General features: G+C 50.5%; 1 protein-coding gene across 1 annotated transcript; it reads right to left on the reverse strand.

Moving 5' to 3' along the window:
• Positions 1 to 218: 218 nt before the first annotated feature.
• Positions 219 to 13743, reverse strand: LAMTOR1 (late endosomal/lysosomal adaptor, MAPK and MTOR activator 1). Its single transcript, XM_035115887.3, has 5 exons — positions 13487 to 13743; positions 5003 to 5145; positions 3564 to 3641; positions 2653 to 2779; positions 219 to 1148 (listed from the first exon to the last, which is right to left on the reverse strand). The coding sequence occupies exons 1-5, from the start codon at positions 13526 to 13528 to the stop codon at positions 1056 to 1058; spliced, it is 483 nt and encodes a 160-aa protein (XP_034971778.1). The 5' UTR covers positions 13529 to 13743; the 3' UTR covers positions 219 to 1055.
• Between the last annotated feature and the right edge of the window lie 3669 nt (positions 13744 to 17412).

Raw genomic sequence — 17412 nt, forward strand, 5'->3', positions numbered from 1 at the left:
CTGAATCCCCCAACACTCAGCTTCTTCGGATGCTCGAGAATTTTGGTGTTCCTCCCTCCCTTTCTCTGTGCTGTGCGTCACTTTATAAGGGTTTATCAAGTCCCTCACCTTTCCTGTTAACGTAAAAGCCCTTGATGCACAAAGTTTCTTCATTTGGGGGGGGGGTGTTGCTCCATCCCCTAGATCGACCGAGTCACGCGACAAAACGACCAACAGCCTTTTGCATGGATGATGAACATACTTATATTTTATCTACTTTAGCAAAATAAAGGAGACCAAAAAAATTTAAACGAAACGACAGTCCAGCCACTTAAAAAGAGGGTGGTGATAGGTGAGACGCCAAAAAAGCGGAGCTCCAGGGTGTGTTCCACTCCCCTCCCACCCACCCCCCCACCCCCCACAAGCTGCTCTTTGGCTTCTTCCCTCCCCTCCTTCCTATTTGGAAGAAGACGACAACCCAACGCACCCTTCGTTGGTTCCCCCCAAATCCTAAAAATAAGGCCCGGCATTCTGCGGGCAGCAACGGGAAAGTAATGCAGGTTGAACCCCAAGAGGGAAGGGGCAGGTAGCAGCTGCAACGCGTCTCAGCCCCCCAACCCCGGAGGCAAGAATTTCAGGGCCTTATTAGGGGGGGAAAGGTAAATAATGAAAGCGAGCACAGCTGCCCCCCCCCACGCCAGTGGGCCTCAGGATCCCATCCCCCTGTCCCCTCGATGACCGATAGTGTGGTGCTCAGCTCTTTAGGAGCTGGGCTTAGCATGCACAGTGTTCAGGGCCTGCCCCCTCCTCAAACCAATTTATGTACGGGCTGGCACAAATATGACCTCCCCACACACACAAACACACATGGGAGGGGGGAGAAACGTGGGTCCGACCAGCCCCTGGGAGCTGGCAGCTGGCGACTGTCTCTGGGGCGCAAGTGGCAGGAAGTTCAGTGTATCGCTTATCCGTCCAAGTCCCACTGCAGTGAAAAGCCGACCGTGGCGAGGGAGAGGAAAGGAAAAGTGGAAGGTTGTTAAAAAAACAAGACGTTACAGGTGTCTGCGGGATCGGCATCAGGGGATCCCAAACTGTACAACCAGTTCTTCTTTCGCATCCACTCGGATCTGGGAGAGAGCACTGAAGGCATACGCAGCTATCCGGGAGACCTGGGTGGAGACGGAGAGAAGGGAGGGTTGAGCCATATACAGGGTACTCCAGGAGGAGATTCGAGTCACCAAAAAACCATTTCAGATTTAGACAAGGCCTATGCAAACTCAAAAGCGCCTCTGATTCAGCTTTTGCCAAAACGGGGACCTCTAGATGTTTTGGAATCCGAACACCCATCAGCCCCAGCCAGCACACGGAGGCCCAAACATCCCGTGGTCCCCCGCGTGGCGAAGGCTGAACTGGATGTTGCTGATTCATGAAGCCACAGGTGAGGACGCAATGCCGCTGCCGCCAGGAGCAGCCTGTTTGCTGCCCGAAGGCAAAAAATTCCAGGCAAAAGTTGACTCTTCAGAGCTGGGGGTGGAACAGTCCTCCACCACACCCCACGGCAGCATACTAGCTCCGGGCAGACCACACAAGCTCATGTTCCTGGCCGCTTTTGGCCCTGCGGAATTTGCCGCCCGAGGTAGCTGCTTCCCTCTGCCTCCTGGAAGGGCTGGCCTCGCCTGCCCCCAATGCCTTCCTGTTTTAGGGAAGACGATGTCTCCTCACACCGTTGTCGTGCGACATCTCCCCCGCCCCTCACGGCTTCCAGGGGCTGATTCCTCCCACCTACCCAAAGTGCTTGTGAACAGGCAGAGCGGCAGAAAGGAAAAACAGGGAGGTAGGGCCCAGGTTTGTCTGTTTTTGTTCTTATTTTTCTTACACATTTTGTGCTTTTTATATTGTAATTTTACGTTGTGATCTGTCCCTGAGATCTATGGGTATAGGGTGGTATACAAATGTAAAAAATAAGTAAATACAAAAACTGTAGAGACTGCTTAATCAGAAAACTCTCTGAAGCAGCATATATAGTAATGGGGCAGGACAGGTCGATCCAGGGCGAGAAAGTGGACCTGGATCCACCTGCGGTTTCATCCAGCCCAGTGGTCCTCCTGGGCGCATCCGGCAACCCACAAAAGCAGGGGAAGGCAGCCAGAAGCGTCTCCCACAGCTGCTCTTCAGCAACCGGTCCTGAGAGGCGCCATGGCAGCAGCTGCTTATAACCGCAGAGTGACTCTCGCCAGCTCCCTTTTTAAAAAGAGGATCTAATCTATTGATTAGATACTGAAGGGTGGGGTGGCATGGCCCAGCCCTGCAGGTGAGCATCGATGGTGCACGTGGCCAGCTCACTCTGCCAGCTTCAAGAGCCAAAGCCAGGCTGCAATCCATAGTTCCCCTCCACAGTTTTATCCTCACAACAACCCTGCGAGGGAGGTTCAGCTGATGCCCCAAAGGTCACCCATGGAGGGAGCTTCATGCCTGAATGGGGATTTGAACCCTAGTCTTCCAAGGTCCTAGCCTGACACTCTACCCACTATGCCACGCAAGCTCTTTTTCCGGATGACACAGTCATGGTCCAACCCCACCACCTGCAGGGCCACAGATCTTCTCCAGCCTTGCTTCAGGGGAACGGCGGAAGTGGGCGTCAGAGCCTTGTGGCCCTGGGGGGAGCGTACCCACCTGCTGCAAGTCTGCGAAGGGAACGGGGTCGCTGGCAAGCACTTGATGGGGCTGCGTGGTGAGCGATGGGAGCGTCGAGAGCTTCTTCCAGTGCATCAGGTTGCTGCTCAACATGGCCAGCCTGGTGCTAGAAGGAAAGGCAGGAGAAAGGGAGTGTGTGTGTGTGTGTGAGCGAGAGACCGACCGACCAGCAGGGAGCAAAAAGAAGGAAGTGGGCATCAAGGTGTGGGATGACAATGGGGTCTGTGGACCACCTGTGGCCCAAGTCATTTTATGTTTGCAAAAATACAACCCTACAGCATCTAGTACAGCGCATAACAATTGTTATAAAAGGCAAAAGAAAAAAAGAAAAGATCACTGAATGGTCCACCGAGATGCTCAGAATTTTTCATGCAGTCCAGGGTGGGGAGTTTGGGAACTGCTGCCCTAAGGCCAATCTGGGTGTTTTCCAGCAGACACTTCTGGCTCCTAAAATAAGAGCAAAATTATTCCCTCGCCCACCCCACCCCACCCCACCCCACCCCACCACTAAATTATCCAACTCAAACAAATAAACGGTGGGATAGCCAGGAGTGGATCAGTTCAGCAAATCCATAAACTCTGATCTGCCCACACCTGGCTCTAAAGAGAGGGCTGGGCGGCGAGAACGTTATTTTCATTTCTAGGTGAAGCAGGGCCAGGCCTGTGAAGCAGTCCCACAGCAGAGTGGAGTCCCACAGCAGAGTGATTCTCAATTGCCTGGTCTACCTAATTCATATGTTTAGCAGCCCACCTCTTAAATTTAGGGTCCCGACAACAGGTAGGTGAAGGACAAAGAAGCAGGTGGGAAGAAAATGGGTGGGGGAGGAATTTCCAGGACAGAAGCAGGAAAGAGTTGCTCTGGGCTCCGGGGGTGGGGTGGGGAGACCTACCTGTACTGCCTGGCTCTATCCATGTACTCGTGCTGCTCCATGCCTTGCTGATCTGCGGCCGAAACGTCAATGATGTTGCTGCAAGAAAGCGAGGGCGGAGATCAAAGACCCTGACCCACCCGCTTCAGAGGGGTAATAGCTCATTTATCGATCATCTCATGGGTGGCAAATCCCACCCAAATGCCAATTCATCTGGCACTGGTTTTGGTTATAAAAGTTTTTGACCCGCTGTTTATACGTCTGACCTTGGAATACTGCTGTATTGCCTCTTTTGTAAGTTTCTCTTTCTCTCTCTCTCTCTCTCTCTCTCTCTCTCTATATATATATATATATATATATATATAATCTCCTTATCTTATACCTGACCATGCACAATTGTTTTTTCTCTCTCTTCTCCTTTGAATTTTTGGAATACTTAGTCTTGTTTGTTAATATTTTTTTATATTAAAAAACATAAAAGGAAACAGAGATGAGTGAGACAGGAGATTAAGAAGAGAAACTGGCACCATCTAATAGATTCTGTTCCCGGCAATTATTACAGACAGAAAATGGTGATCTCTGTGGTAGCTGGGTTTTTTAAAAGACCTTTTAACTTGTTTTATTATTGATGTGCTTGCTACCCTTGAGAGGAAGGGCGGGGTATACATTTAATAAAAGTAAACATCCACCCTGTACACAGCCACCCAGCAGCTGACTGAGACCTGAGAAGGGACCCTCCGCCAGCATGCCAAGCACTGATAGGCAGCTTCTGCACTGTACTTTTCGTGTGTTACAAATTTTAGCTGTTGCTGGCGCAGAATCTTAATTGCCCAGCCTTGGGAAGACCCGCTCCAGGAAGGAGAAATTAACCCAAACTATCTGAGGGGGTCACAGGGGACGACAGAGGACGAGATGGTTGGACAGTGTTCTCGAAGCTACGAACATGAGTTTGACCAAACTGTGGGAGGCAGTGCAAGACAGGAGTGCCTGGCGTGCTCTGGTCCATGGGGTCACGAAGAGTCGGACACGACTAAACAACGACGTCTGAGGGGTCACAGGGTCCCCCCTTCCTTGGAGGTTTCCCTTGGAATGTGTGAGGCCAGCATAGCCTGTTCCCCACAGAGGCCAACTGGACGGGTGCCCCACTGGAAGACCACAGGCAGCCCAGGAGGGGCACAGCCCATTCCCCACTGCCTGCCGCCCAGTCCTTGGTCCTCTGAGCATGCAAGGTCCTTCCCGCCCTCGGAGCTCCGCAAAAGGTGGCTCAGGAGGCTCCCCCACCAGAGATACGCTGCTTTTACTGCAGCACAGCCTGTTTTGGTCCTGGTCGTTCTGTTCCTGCATTGCAGGCGGGTTGGCCTAAATGGTCCTTTGGGTTCCTCCCAACTCTGCAATTCTATGTTTTTATGAATCCGTTTGACTTTTCACCTCCACGTTAAAGAAAAACGCGCTCAACTCACATGGCTGTCTTGGCGAGGATCGATGACAGCAAAGCCTGCTCGTCCGTCCGGGCTGAAGGCAGGCTGTAGCAGTTGGGCTCGGCTCCGTTTAAGGGCTTGGGTGGGCTGGAAGCAGTGGGCAACAAGGGCTTAGACTCATCGCCCTAAGGTGGGGAAAGCAAGGAGGGAAAGAAAGACAGCGTTCAAACTTTGCAGAGGACCCAGCAGCCACTGGCAGGCAAGAGAAGGGTCCCCAATCCAGTATTCACTTGCTGCATATTGCATGCACACAGGACTTAGAACACAGGAGTTAAGCGGCTCAACATTCAACCCCGGGTCAGACATTTCGGGCGGGGGACGACAACATCAAATGCACAATGGAAGAGGGTGTGCACCCCTCCTCTCAGCACACAGCCCGCTGCTGGAGCCAGACCACCACTGTGCAAACTGCCTAGCACGTCATCCTGCCTGACAAAGCCCCCAATAGGCCCCTGTCCCCCCCCTCCAGCTGATCTATAGGAGCTGCTAGTCGAGAGAGCCAGGCAGCCCAGCAGCTCCTCTGAACACAGAATGTGCTTCTGACGCCCGTGCCTAGGTCTGCCAGTCTCCCTTCGCCTAATTCAGTGCTCCTTCCCCAGGAGCAGAGGCCACTTGTAAGAGGGGTGCGGGTAGCGGTGGGCAGATGAGAAATGAGACAGGGACATGCAAGGTTTAACTGCAAGGGGACGAGCAGAAAGATGAGGGGGCCATCACCAACACCGTAGTGCTGCTGGTCCAAGAGACTTCCCCTCCCCCTGGCATGGCCTCCAAATCAGCTCTGGGGATTTGGGGCACCCTCCGGAGCAGACTTGGGGAGCCTGCTGGGAGAAGAGGAAACAAAATCCCATTGCACAGGGGGTTCACTGGCACAGCCTGTGGGTCTGAAGCAGGCCCCATTTCCTCCCGCTGGAGATGATGCTGGGTGGGCACCAGGGGGAGTGGAAGATGATGATGTGCTCTCCAAGGGGTGTGGGCGGCTGAGGATCACATGCAGGAGGCTCCCAGCCTTCTGCTGAAAAGAGGGTGCTCTGAGCAGCACCCCACCCACCTCCACGTGCAAATGGGCTTTGGACTGACCAGAGGGACAGGGCTTGCAATACGGAGGGTGTGAGTGGAGGGGGAGGGAACAGGAGGTTACGACTGCAGACGGGGTGGATAAAAATCAATGTTATTTTTTTATTTTAAAAATCAGATTATTTTTTATTTAAATCAGATTTTTAAAAAATAAAATAAAATGCTTTTGGGGGAAAAATATTTGTAACGATAGTTTTCTATTTAAGTTACATTAGAGTCCAAATGCTATTCATCAGGAAAAAAGGATTTGTTTTTAATTATGTAGCATGAGGCTTTATATGCAATGTTTAATTTTTTTGGTAAACGAATTCCATTAATCCATTCACAATGTCATGCTCTTCCAGAAGTTTCTGTAAGATTATTTGGGGCAGTTTTTTCTAACGAAAAGATATTATCACAGATGCTTGTTTTTTCAGTTCTCAGAACTGTGAATTTGTGTCTACAGAGATAACATGCCTTTTCTTCACAGGAAAAATGTTATAAAATGAACATTGAACAGTTGAGGGGGGGAAAAACCTTAATCCTATTGTTCCTTTGCAAATCTATATACACAGAATCAACCCCTAACCTCTTAAATGTTAAGATTCAAGAGGTTCAATGAATAGATTGTTTGGAGCAGAATAGATCTGCACAAGTAGCTAAGCGTGAAGCAGTAAAAGTGAAAATGGAGCCTTGTGAGCAGAATACCCCACAAGTCTTGGGATCTTTGTGGAATAATTGTGCAACTCAGACCTGAGGCAAGTGCTGAAGGCACTTCAGAGCTGGCAACCTCTTCCCAATCTCACTGGGTTCCAACAACTGCACTGACACTTAACTGTACAGAATAGGAACCTGAATGTATACGCAAATCCAAAGGGGGGGTGGTGGAAATAGTAACTGGGATCTAAGTCCTTGGCGAGACCTTGAAGTGCTTGCCAGTCAACTAATAAGAATTCACTGGTTCCAGGCCCTTCTTCCCAGTTGTAAATATTAAGATTATACCAGCAAGAAAGAGTCTGTAAAAAAAAAAGATTTAAATCCAGTCTTACTGACCAGTGGTTTAAATAATAATTTAAATCGATTTGATTAAAATCAAATCCACCTTGGCTGCAGATCCACTCCCTTGCCTGCACTAGCTCAGCTGGAAAAGCGACAGAATTCTGGGATGAGGAGCAACTAGCCGCTGGTTTCCTGAGCTTCTCCCCGCTGGTGTTGCTCTGGACACCCCAAAGAGTTTTTAATTGCATAGTTCCATGTAAATGCCTACACAGTGAATGCACAGCGAATGTGGCTTCCACCCATTGCAGGGTTGAAAAACAATGCGCTGGACAACGAACAGCTAATCCAAGCATCCCCAACCTGCGGCCCTCCAGATGTTTTGGCCTACAACTCCCATGATCCCTAGCTAACAGGACCAGTGGTTGGGGAAGATGGGAATTGTAGTCCAAAACATCTGGAGGGCCAAAGTTTGGGGATGCCTGAGCTAATCTGTTTTTTGTTGTTCTGGAGCAAGAGTCCATGTGATCATGAAGGATCCTGGCAATACTATGACTTTACTGAATTGTGTCATTTTGTTGTTTTTGTTTGAATTTGTTGTTGTTGTTTGCCTTATACGCTACTGTGTTTGGCATTAAAATGATAGCAATGTATGTCGAAACAAAATTTAAAAATTCCTTCCAGCTTTTTTTTATTTTGTTTCGACTACGTCAGACCAACACGGCTACCTACCTGTAACTAGCAATGTATGTTGTTTTTAATGCCACTGCAATCATTTATGAGCCACTGTGAGCTCGACATCTGTTGCTGGAAAAGCAGCATACAAATATTAAATCAACTCAGCTCAACATAAGAGTTCCTCCTGCTCACAAGTAGCCCAACAAGCACAGGTCACCTTTGGCCCTGACGGGGTAGCAACCCTTTGCAAGGAGACCACATTTCTGAGTATCCTTCTGGAAATGGAGGCCAACGTACCATGACACCTTTTCTCCAATATGGTGTCCCCTCCTGATGCTGGTAGACATGCCACGCTTCTCCTGCCTTCCTCAGCCCAGGCTCCCTCTCTCCCTATTTTCAGTGGACTCCTTGGCTTTCAACGTCCTGGGCAGGTCCCAAATCACTCCAAAGGGCCACTTGGCTTCCGTGCCTGGCTTACAGCAAGTGCTCGGCTCTCATTCATACAGCCAGGCAGACTCACCGGGCCTCTCTCATGAATGCTCCACTCGGCAGAGACTCTGGCAAGGCAGTTCCCTGCAGCTCCTGAAACTAGACCCCCTCCGAGGTCCCACCACCACCGCTGTCCTCATAATTGGAAACAGACCAAAGCCTTGTTTCCTTCTGATCGCAGCCAACTTCAGCTGCATGGCTTGTTACCCGCAACGGTGTGAAGAAAAGCAGCCGATCTTTGTTCTCAGCCCCACAGTCCCATCCCTCTGGGCAAACTCCTCGGGGGGCACCTGGGCCCAGGGCTTCTATTTCAGACGGAACTCACCGCAACTCAGTTCCGGCCCCTCTCAGGCGGGTGCCATTGCCATTATCAGAGAAGGCGCCTCCTTTTCTAGAAAAAATAGCACTGCCTTGGCCCAACCTCTTATGGGCACTGTATGGACACGTGGAGCCCGTGTGGTCCGGCACAAGCTTACTCAACCCTCAGCCACATCTGTGCATTTGATAGGAAGCAAAGGGAAAGACGGATCTGTGCATATCTGGGATACAGAGCCTGAGCACGTAGATAGATAGACAAACCGATTACAGTGGTACCTCGGGTTACAGACGCTGCTAACCCAGAGATAGCACCTCGGGTTAAGAACTCTGCTTCAGGATGAGAACAGAAATCGCGTGCCAGCGGCATGGCGGCAGTGGGAGGCCCCATTAGCTAAAGAGGTGCCTCAGGTTAAGAACAGTTTCAGGTTAAGAACGGACCTCCAGAACGAATTAAGTTCTTAACCCGAGGTACCACTGTACAGTCAAACCTCGGTTTACGCCAGGGGTCAGCAAACTTTTTCAGCAGGGGGCCGGTCCACTGTCCCTCAGACCTTGTGGGGGGCCGGACTATATTTTGAAAAAATATATGAATGAATTCCTATGCCCCACAAATAACCCAGAGATGCATTTTAAATAAAAGGGCACATTCTACTCATGTAAAATCACCAGGCAGGCCCCACAAATAACCCAGAGATGCATTTTAAATAAATGGACACATTCTACTCATGTAAAAACATGCTGATTCCCAAATCATCTGCGGGCTGGATTTAGAAGCCGATTGGGCCGCATCTGGCCCCTGGGCCTTAGTTTGGGGACCCCTGGTTTACGCCTATCTCAGTGAGCAACCGCTTTGGCGAGCGACCGGCGCGGCCCCGAAAGTGTTTACAACCGGGTTCCGTGGCATCGGATGCGCAGACGCGATCTGTGCAGCTCACGCATGTGCAGAAGCGATCTGCGCAGCGTGCGCAGAAGCCCTCTATCGGCGCACGTGCAGAAGCGTGCCTTTGGCGAGCGGCCGCCTCCGCGGAACAGATTGCGGTCGCAAACCGAGGTACCATTGTACTGAGGGCATGAGCTAGAGGGCTCCCCTCTTGCCTGACAACAGAGCCCACTTGGCTGCACCAAGCATGCAATATCGGTAGTATCCGAGCAAGACTACAGAAGGAAAACTATTTCCCTCCTCCAGCTGCTGCTTGCAGAGTTCCCACTCCAGGCCTCAGAGACATACACGCCTGTTGCGCAATGGGCAAATGCTCTTCCTGCCTGCAAAGGGGATCCCGAGACCCTGCCTCTGTCTAGGCCTGACAAGAGCTCCCTCAAAAGTCTTAACTGCTCCCCAATGCCCATGAAGCCTATATGGGACTCAGCCGTGTCAAAGTGCGAAAGGAGTCCTTCGAAGTACAACCACCAGGGCAGACGGCTGTGCTAGTCCTAAACAAAACCAAGTGTGACTTCCAGGCGTGCCCTGCAACAGGACCCTCCCAGCACCAAGTTCCTTAGTGTTTTAAGAGGCGCCTTACGAGCCCCAGACAGGCTGGAAAGGCAAAAGTAAAAGAAAGCTACACAGAATCTACGCAAGAGAACAGACGAGGAAGATCTGTTTTGAGAAGTTCTGCTTTCTTTCTCGGCCGCAAGGCTAAGAAGTGAAACCACAGGAGAACTTTCTGTCTTGCCAGAAGGGATGAAGGATGGACAAAGCGATACATTTGCACTTCAGTTCTTTTAATGCAAAAACATGCAGATTTCCCAGCATCAAGTGGGTTCCCTGCTGTTCTCCCTGACTCCCAAGTCTTCATGCCTCCCGAAGGGAACCATGCTGGTGCCCACACCTGAAAATGGTATCTAAGGAGCTATTTTGTCACCTGTCATTTCACCAGAGGAAGATGCCTTGTATCAAGGCCCTTGTTCATGTACCTCCGCCTTGAGAGGTCCAGAGGGTGGCAACACAAGAACGGGGCCTTCACTGCAGTGGCTCCCCATCTATGGAATGCTCTCCCCAGGGAAGTTCGTCTGCTGCTTTCATTATACACCTTTAAGCGCCAGGCAAAAATGTTCCTATTTAACCAGGCCTTTGGTTGATTTGATTGGCACCCTATGCCCTTTTAAAATGTTGGAGGTTGGGGGGGTTATTGGGTTGTTGTTTGTATTCTAATTATGTATTTTGTGGCTTTATATTTTGATTTTTAAATCTGTGAACTGCCCCGAGACCTCTGGGTAAAGGTAAAGGGACCCCTGACCATTAGGTCCAGTCGTGACCGACTCTGGGGTTGCGCGCTCATCTTGCATTATTGGCCGAGGGAGCCGGCGTACAGCTTCCAGGTCATGTGGCCAGCATGACAAAGCCACTTCTGGCAAACCAGAGCAGCACATGGAAACGCCGTTTACCTTCCCGCTGTAGCGGTTCCTATTTATCTACTTGCATTTTGACGTGCTTTCAAACTGCTAGGTTGGCAGGAGCTGGGACCAAGCAATCCCATCACAGGGATTCGAACCGACGACCTTCTGATCAGCAAGCCCTAGGCTCAGTGGTTTAACCAAAGCGCCACCTGGGTCCCCAGACCTCCGGGTATAAGGCGGTAAATAAATTCTAGTAGTGGTGGTGATGATGATGATGATGATGATGATGATAATAATGTCAGACCAGTGGCCAAAGTAAAAAGTCACCTCAGGAGAAATGAGCATGGGTGGCTGAAGGGGCCCTTCTCGCTTTCAGGCTATGCATGCTCCACCCATAGCACACAAACACAGAGAGCATTAAACAGTAAGAGCTAGTGGAAACTGACGGGCCAGTGTGCCAGAGGTAAACACAATGATTCCAGGAAAGGGCTGTTATGATCCACTCTTCCCTTCACTGCGATAAGATCGGCAGAGAAACTAAACAAAGAAGTATCCCACTTCTAATTATTGTTGTATTGTGAATGCAACCTTGAAGGCAGCATAAAGGTATTTTAAATAAAAAAATTAAACAATGTTGTTAGGAGGCTAGCAATGCTAGTTGGTTGAAAGGCTAGTACAAATGCGACAACACACACGAGTATTCCCCCACCCTTTGACGGCTCCGGTGACAGTTTCACAGGTGCCCTTCAAGATGACAGCGATAGATGCCACCAAGAATAGCAGCAAGAGAGATAGAAAGTGAGCAGGCTGACAGCCCAGAACAGCTGATCTGGCTGGGCTTGCCAAGTAACAGAGATCTGTTGAGTTCAGGCCAAGACGTTTCTGCACTCTTCCCCACCCACCCCCCTGCCCAAATACACACAACCTGGCCAAGGCATGATCAGCAAAGATGCAACCTCAGATCTGAAGGGAAGAGAATATTACTGAAGACCTCTCTATCTTGGTCATGTAAGAAGCAAGTTCCGTGCAGAATCTACTACAAACGGAAAGAGGATTCTCTCCTATGCTTTAAAACAAAAACGAAAAAACCCCAAGCCAGGCTGCCTTGAGCTATTCAATACTAGTAATTCTACTTACTGATTATGGTTATTATGCAATGTGCTTATATGCCAGCCGCTAACAAGGACATCTCCAAAGAGCCTCCAGGTAACCAGTTTTGTTTCATTCAGGCTGCACAGCGCAGGGTGAACTGATAGGCAGGTAAAAGAGTAATTTCCAACGCCACTTGATGGCCAGGGCTCCTCCTCACCACTCCACCTTGGCTGCTTGGAATGCAAACTATTTTCCTAGGCCTGCCTGGGCTCCCTTTCCCTGCCTTACCAAGGCTGCACATTTGAGAGCAGTGAGAATGGTAACAGATCTTGCATTTCATTACAGGGAGGTCACATGACTTGAATTTGGGAAGTTGTGCTTTAGGCAAAGGGGAAGGCTGAACACTGAGGCTCCCAGAGGTGCCCCTGTTGCTTCACATGCTGCAGTAGCCAAAACAGGCAAGCTTGTTTTATTTTACCCACACCAGAGAGGCAGGCTAGAAAGCAGCAGAACAGGCTCCCCTTGGGCCACACCCATCAGGGCTGCACGTTGCCTCACCTGCAATGTGGGAGGAGGAGAACCCAACCGGAGGCTTTGCCAGAAACCAAGAAAGGCGTTCCCCCCCCCAAGATAAATTTCTTAAACTCTTCAGCAACAGGTACTAGGGGCATATAGCACCAAAGACCGTGCTATTTGAGATCAGGAGACTGAAGAAGACAAGCGTGCCTTCCTTGAAAGCTGCACATCTCTCCTTACTGTGGCATGACAATGTAAAGGAACAAACTGTCACAAATGACAAGCAGAGAACAGGGCGCAGGAAAGAGCAACAGGCGGAGAAACCACAGTGACAAAGGAGGTGGAGGAAGACTCACAGGGTGGGAAAAGAGGGAGGCGAGCATCGCTTTAAGCAGCAACTGGCCAAAATTGTAGGCGGGGAAGCAGAGGGCGATTCCTTCCCACGCCATGGCCTCCCCAAGCCCGATATCCTCGGCTTCCTTCTTGCTCCCCAGCAATGCATTTCTGGGCACATGCTCGGAGCCCACTAAGCGCCCTCTCCAGCCCCCACCCCCACCCCGAGGCGCACGCACGGCAGTGGGTCTCCACCAGGGGTGGCAACTCGGACACAATATTTGGGAGGGGTCTAACCCTCCCCCCCCGCATAATTGGTCACATGCACACCACATGAATGGCCGTGCCCATCGCCAGGGGGAGGGCGAGGCTTGAATGGAGGGGTGGCAAAGGGACCTCGGCCCCTGCGAGCTGGCTCCGAGAGTTTCCACGCGCACCAGGCCCGAGAGGGAAGCGCCTGCTCGAACGGGTGTGGGTGCGCGGGTCAGGGGGACCCTCAGAGCCCCCTCACCTGCCCCCTTCTCCCCCGGCCCCAGCAAGCGGGACCCCGGAGCCTCAGAACCGCCTGCCCGCCCGCCCAGCCGAGAAGTGGGGAGCGTGGCAAGGAGAGGCAGCCGGGGGGGGGGAAGCGGGGAAGACCCCCTCCCCTCTCACCTGGTCCGAGGCCTCGTTCTCGCTGCTGTAACAACACCCCATGGCGGCGTCCGGAGAGCGGCCTGTCCTGGTGGGCCGCTGGTCACATGCGGCTTTGGGCGAGGCCCTCCGGCGGCGGCGACCCCTGCCTGCCTGTGCCCAGCCCGCTCTCTCGTGTTTCTTTCCCCTCCCTGACCTTCTTCCGGCCACGTGACGCTCGCTCTACGGTGGGGGCGGGAGGTGTTTTTTCACGTGACCGCGCGGCTACAACATCCGGGGCAGGCGAGGCGAGCTCACGTGATACGGAACAGGCGGGATAGGGGGAGGAGCTTGGGTGGGTGTTTTTTTGTGCCCCCCCTCCACCGGGAGCGCGCGTGCGCAGTCGGGGAAGAGGCATTTCCCAAGGAGAAATCGTGTGGCGGCGAGTGCGCATGCTCGCGGAGGGCGGGCATATTATAATAATATTAATAGGCATAGCTGCCAAGTTTTCCCTTTTCTCGCGAGGAAGCCTATTCAGCATAAGAGAAAATCCCTTTAAAAAAGGGATAACTTGGCAGCTATGAATAGGAATACTGTAAACATTAATGTCAAGACCTTAATTGTAATAATAAATAATAATAGGAATAAATATTCACGTCAAGGCCTGAATAGACATTAATGTCAAGGCCCTAATTGCAATAATAATCAATGTCAAGGCCTTAATTGTAATGATAATAAAAATAGGAGTAAACCTTCATGCCAAGGCCTTAATTGTAATAAGAATAAGAATAAACATTAATGTCAAGGCCTTAATTGTTACTTAACAAGGAAAACAGACTTCTTATCAAGAGGAATAATATCCTTCCCTTAAATGCCCCTTACTTAAAACAGCTCTTAGGAGAGTAAATTCACTGTCAAGTAATTCCAGAGCCTCCATTGCTTCTTCCTGAAACGCCACCCTCTGCACAGTCCCGCAGGGCCATGCCCCAAGGAGCTTACAATCCAGGCTGTGGGAAGAATAAGAAATGGAAGTAAGGGCAGTGAGAGGAGGGGAAATGCTGGACCCTAAGAACCGTAGAGTGGGAAGGAACCCCCAGGGGTCCTCTAGTCCACCCCCATCCCCACCCCACAAGGCAGGAATCTCAGCTAAAGCATCCCTGACAGCAGGCCACCCAACCTCTCCTTAAAAACCTCCAAGGAAGGAGAGTCCACCGCCTCCCGAGGGAGACCGTAGGATGGAAGTGTATAAAGTCCACAATTCTTTGAGTGCCTTTAAAAAGTTATACAGTACAGTACTCCCGTGTCAACCTATTAGATGGAAAAAAAATCTCCATTACTATCACTGTTATGGATGTTGGTCCATCAGGAAAATAATAATAAATCCAGGGATCCTCGATGCCTGTAAAACCAACTGTAAAATCTCTTGTTGTTGTTGTTGTTTAGTCGTTTAGTCGTGTCCGACTCTTCGTGACCCCGTGGACCATAGCACGCCAGGCACTCCTGTCTTCCACTGCCTCCCGCAGTTTGGTCAAACTCATGTTCGTAGCTTTGAGAACACTGTCCAACCATCTCGTCCTCTGTCGTCCCCTTCTCCTAGTGCCCTCAATCTTTCCCAACATCAGGGTCTTTTCCAAGGATTCTTCTCTTCTCATGAGGTGGCCAAAGTATTGGAGCCTCAGCTTCACGATCTGTCCTTCCAGTGAGCACCCAGGGTTGATTTCCTTCAGAATGGAGAGGTTTGATCTTCTTGCAGTCCATGGGACTCTCAAGAGTCTCCTCCAGCACCATAATTCAAAAGCATCAATTCTTCGGCGATCAGCCTTCTGGGTCAATGCCTTGTCGTGGCAAAGGGGCTTGAATAACTCAGAGAACCTATGAGCTATGCCAGGCATCCCCAAACTTTGTCCCTCCAGATGTTTTGGACTACAATTCCCATCTTCCCCGGCCACTGGTCCTGTTAGCTAGGGATCATGGGAGTTGTAGGCCAAAACATCTGGAGGGCCGCAGTTTGGGGATGCCTGAGCTATGCCATGCAGGGCTACCCAAGATGGACAGGTCATAGCGGAGAGTTTTGACTAAACGTGATCCACCTGGAGAAGGAACTGGCAAGCCACTGCAGTATCCCTGCCAAGAAAACTCCATGGACAAAGACAACAGGCATATAAAATCTCTTAGCACAAACCAAAAGATGACTTAACAGCGGACAAGCTTTCCAGAACTCTTCCTCTGGCTGGAAGTTAAAAGCAAAAAAGGAAGATCATTATGCTTTGTGGTCTGTGTTTAGTCACATACTTAGATGACAAAGCTTCTAGTGGCACTTTAAACGCAGATTTATTATTTATTAAACGCAACTTAAAGGACCCTTATCAGCAATAAGGCTGCAACAGGGTGTGGTTTTTTTTGGGGGGGGGGTTACCTGGATCCCTTCCAGGCCTGTGATCCTCCATCCAGCAAGGGTTAGAACTGAGTAGGAAAGGCAGCGGAGCCTGCCAAACCAGTTCCTTTGTTAAGGGGATGGCTTTGGCTAGCCAGCTTAATGGCATCTCAAAGAATGCGCCAGGTTTCAAGAGCTGCAATGATGGTACTCTCTGGGGAAGGGGGGGTAGGCATCTCCCCCATTCCCTTCACTTGGCTGGTAGATGGAAGAAGGATAGCTGGGGTTGTTGTGTGTGTTAGGGAATTTTATAGGGGGGGGGGTACCCAAACGAGGCTTCATTTGGGAATCAAGATTGGCACAAATGCCCTCAAGGGGACCCCGTCTGATCCTACAACACCACTCTAGTATCGCACCAACACGAACCCCCTCAAGATCAAGCCCTGTGTAATAAAGGCTCCCTTTCCTACCCTTTCTCTGTTGCCTGAGACTCTATGTAACCATATTTCTTTATGAATGAATACAGTGTATCTTTATTTCTAAATGAAACCCCCTTTTGTGACCCTGGCCAAGGGTTCTCAGGGATGCAGGGAACAGCCATAATCCTTTAAGCAAGAGGTCAGGTAGCCAGGGTGGTGCTCCTCTGCACATCCCATCACCTCCTGGCAAATAGAAGGGGAAGAAATGGAGGCAGTGAGAGATTTTACTTTATTGGGCTCCTTGATCACTGCAGATGGTGACAGCAGTCATGAAATTAAAAGACGCCTGCTTCTTGGGAGAAAAGCAATGACAAACCTAGACAGCATCTTAAAAAGCAGAGACATCACCTTGCCGACAAAGGTCCGTATAGTTAAAGCTATGGTTTTCCCAGTAGTGATGTATGGAAGTGAGAGCTGGAGCATAAAGAAGGCTGATCGCCGAAGAATTGATGCTTTTGAATTATGGTGCTGGAGGAGACTCTTGAGAGTCCCATGGACTGCAAGAAGATCAAACCTATCCATTCTTAAGGAAATCAGCCCTGAGTGCTCCCTGGAAGGACAGATCGTGAAGCTGAGGCTCCAATACTTTGGCCACCTCATGAGAAGAGAAGAATCCTTGGAAAAGACCCTGATGTTGGGAAAGATTGAGGGCACTAGGAGAAGGGGACGACAGAGGACAAGATGGTTGGACAGTGTTCTCGAAGCTACGAACATGAGTTTGACCAAACTGCGGGAGGCAGTGCAAGACAGGAGTGCCTGGCGTGCTATGGTCCATGGGGTCACGAAGAGTCGGACACGACTAAACGACTAAACAACAACAAATTCCTACCCTTTCTCTGTTGCCCGAGACTCTATGTAACCATATTTCTTTATGAATGAATACAGTGTATCTTTATTTCTAAATGAAACCCCCTTTTGCGACTCTGGCCAAGGGTTCTCAGGGATGCAGGGAACAGCCATAATCCTTTAAGCAAGAGGTCAGGTAGCCAGGGTGGTGCTCCTCTGCACATCCATAATGCATTCAGGTACCATCCCCTGCCATTCCCGACCCTCCGAAGCCAGAGGCAATACTCACACCTGGACCCATTGTTTTTCCCGCCAGGTACTCAAGGATC

The sequence above is a fragment of the Zootoca vivipara genome, chromosome 4 (assembly GCF_965207765.1).
Source record: "Zootoca vivipara chromosome 4, rZooViv2.hap1.1, whole genome shotgun sequence".
NCBI lineage: Eukaryota > Metazoa > Chordata > Lepidosauria > Squamata > Lacertidae > Zootoca > Zootoca vivipara.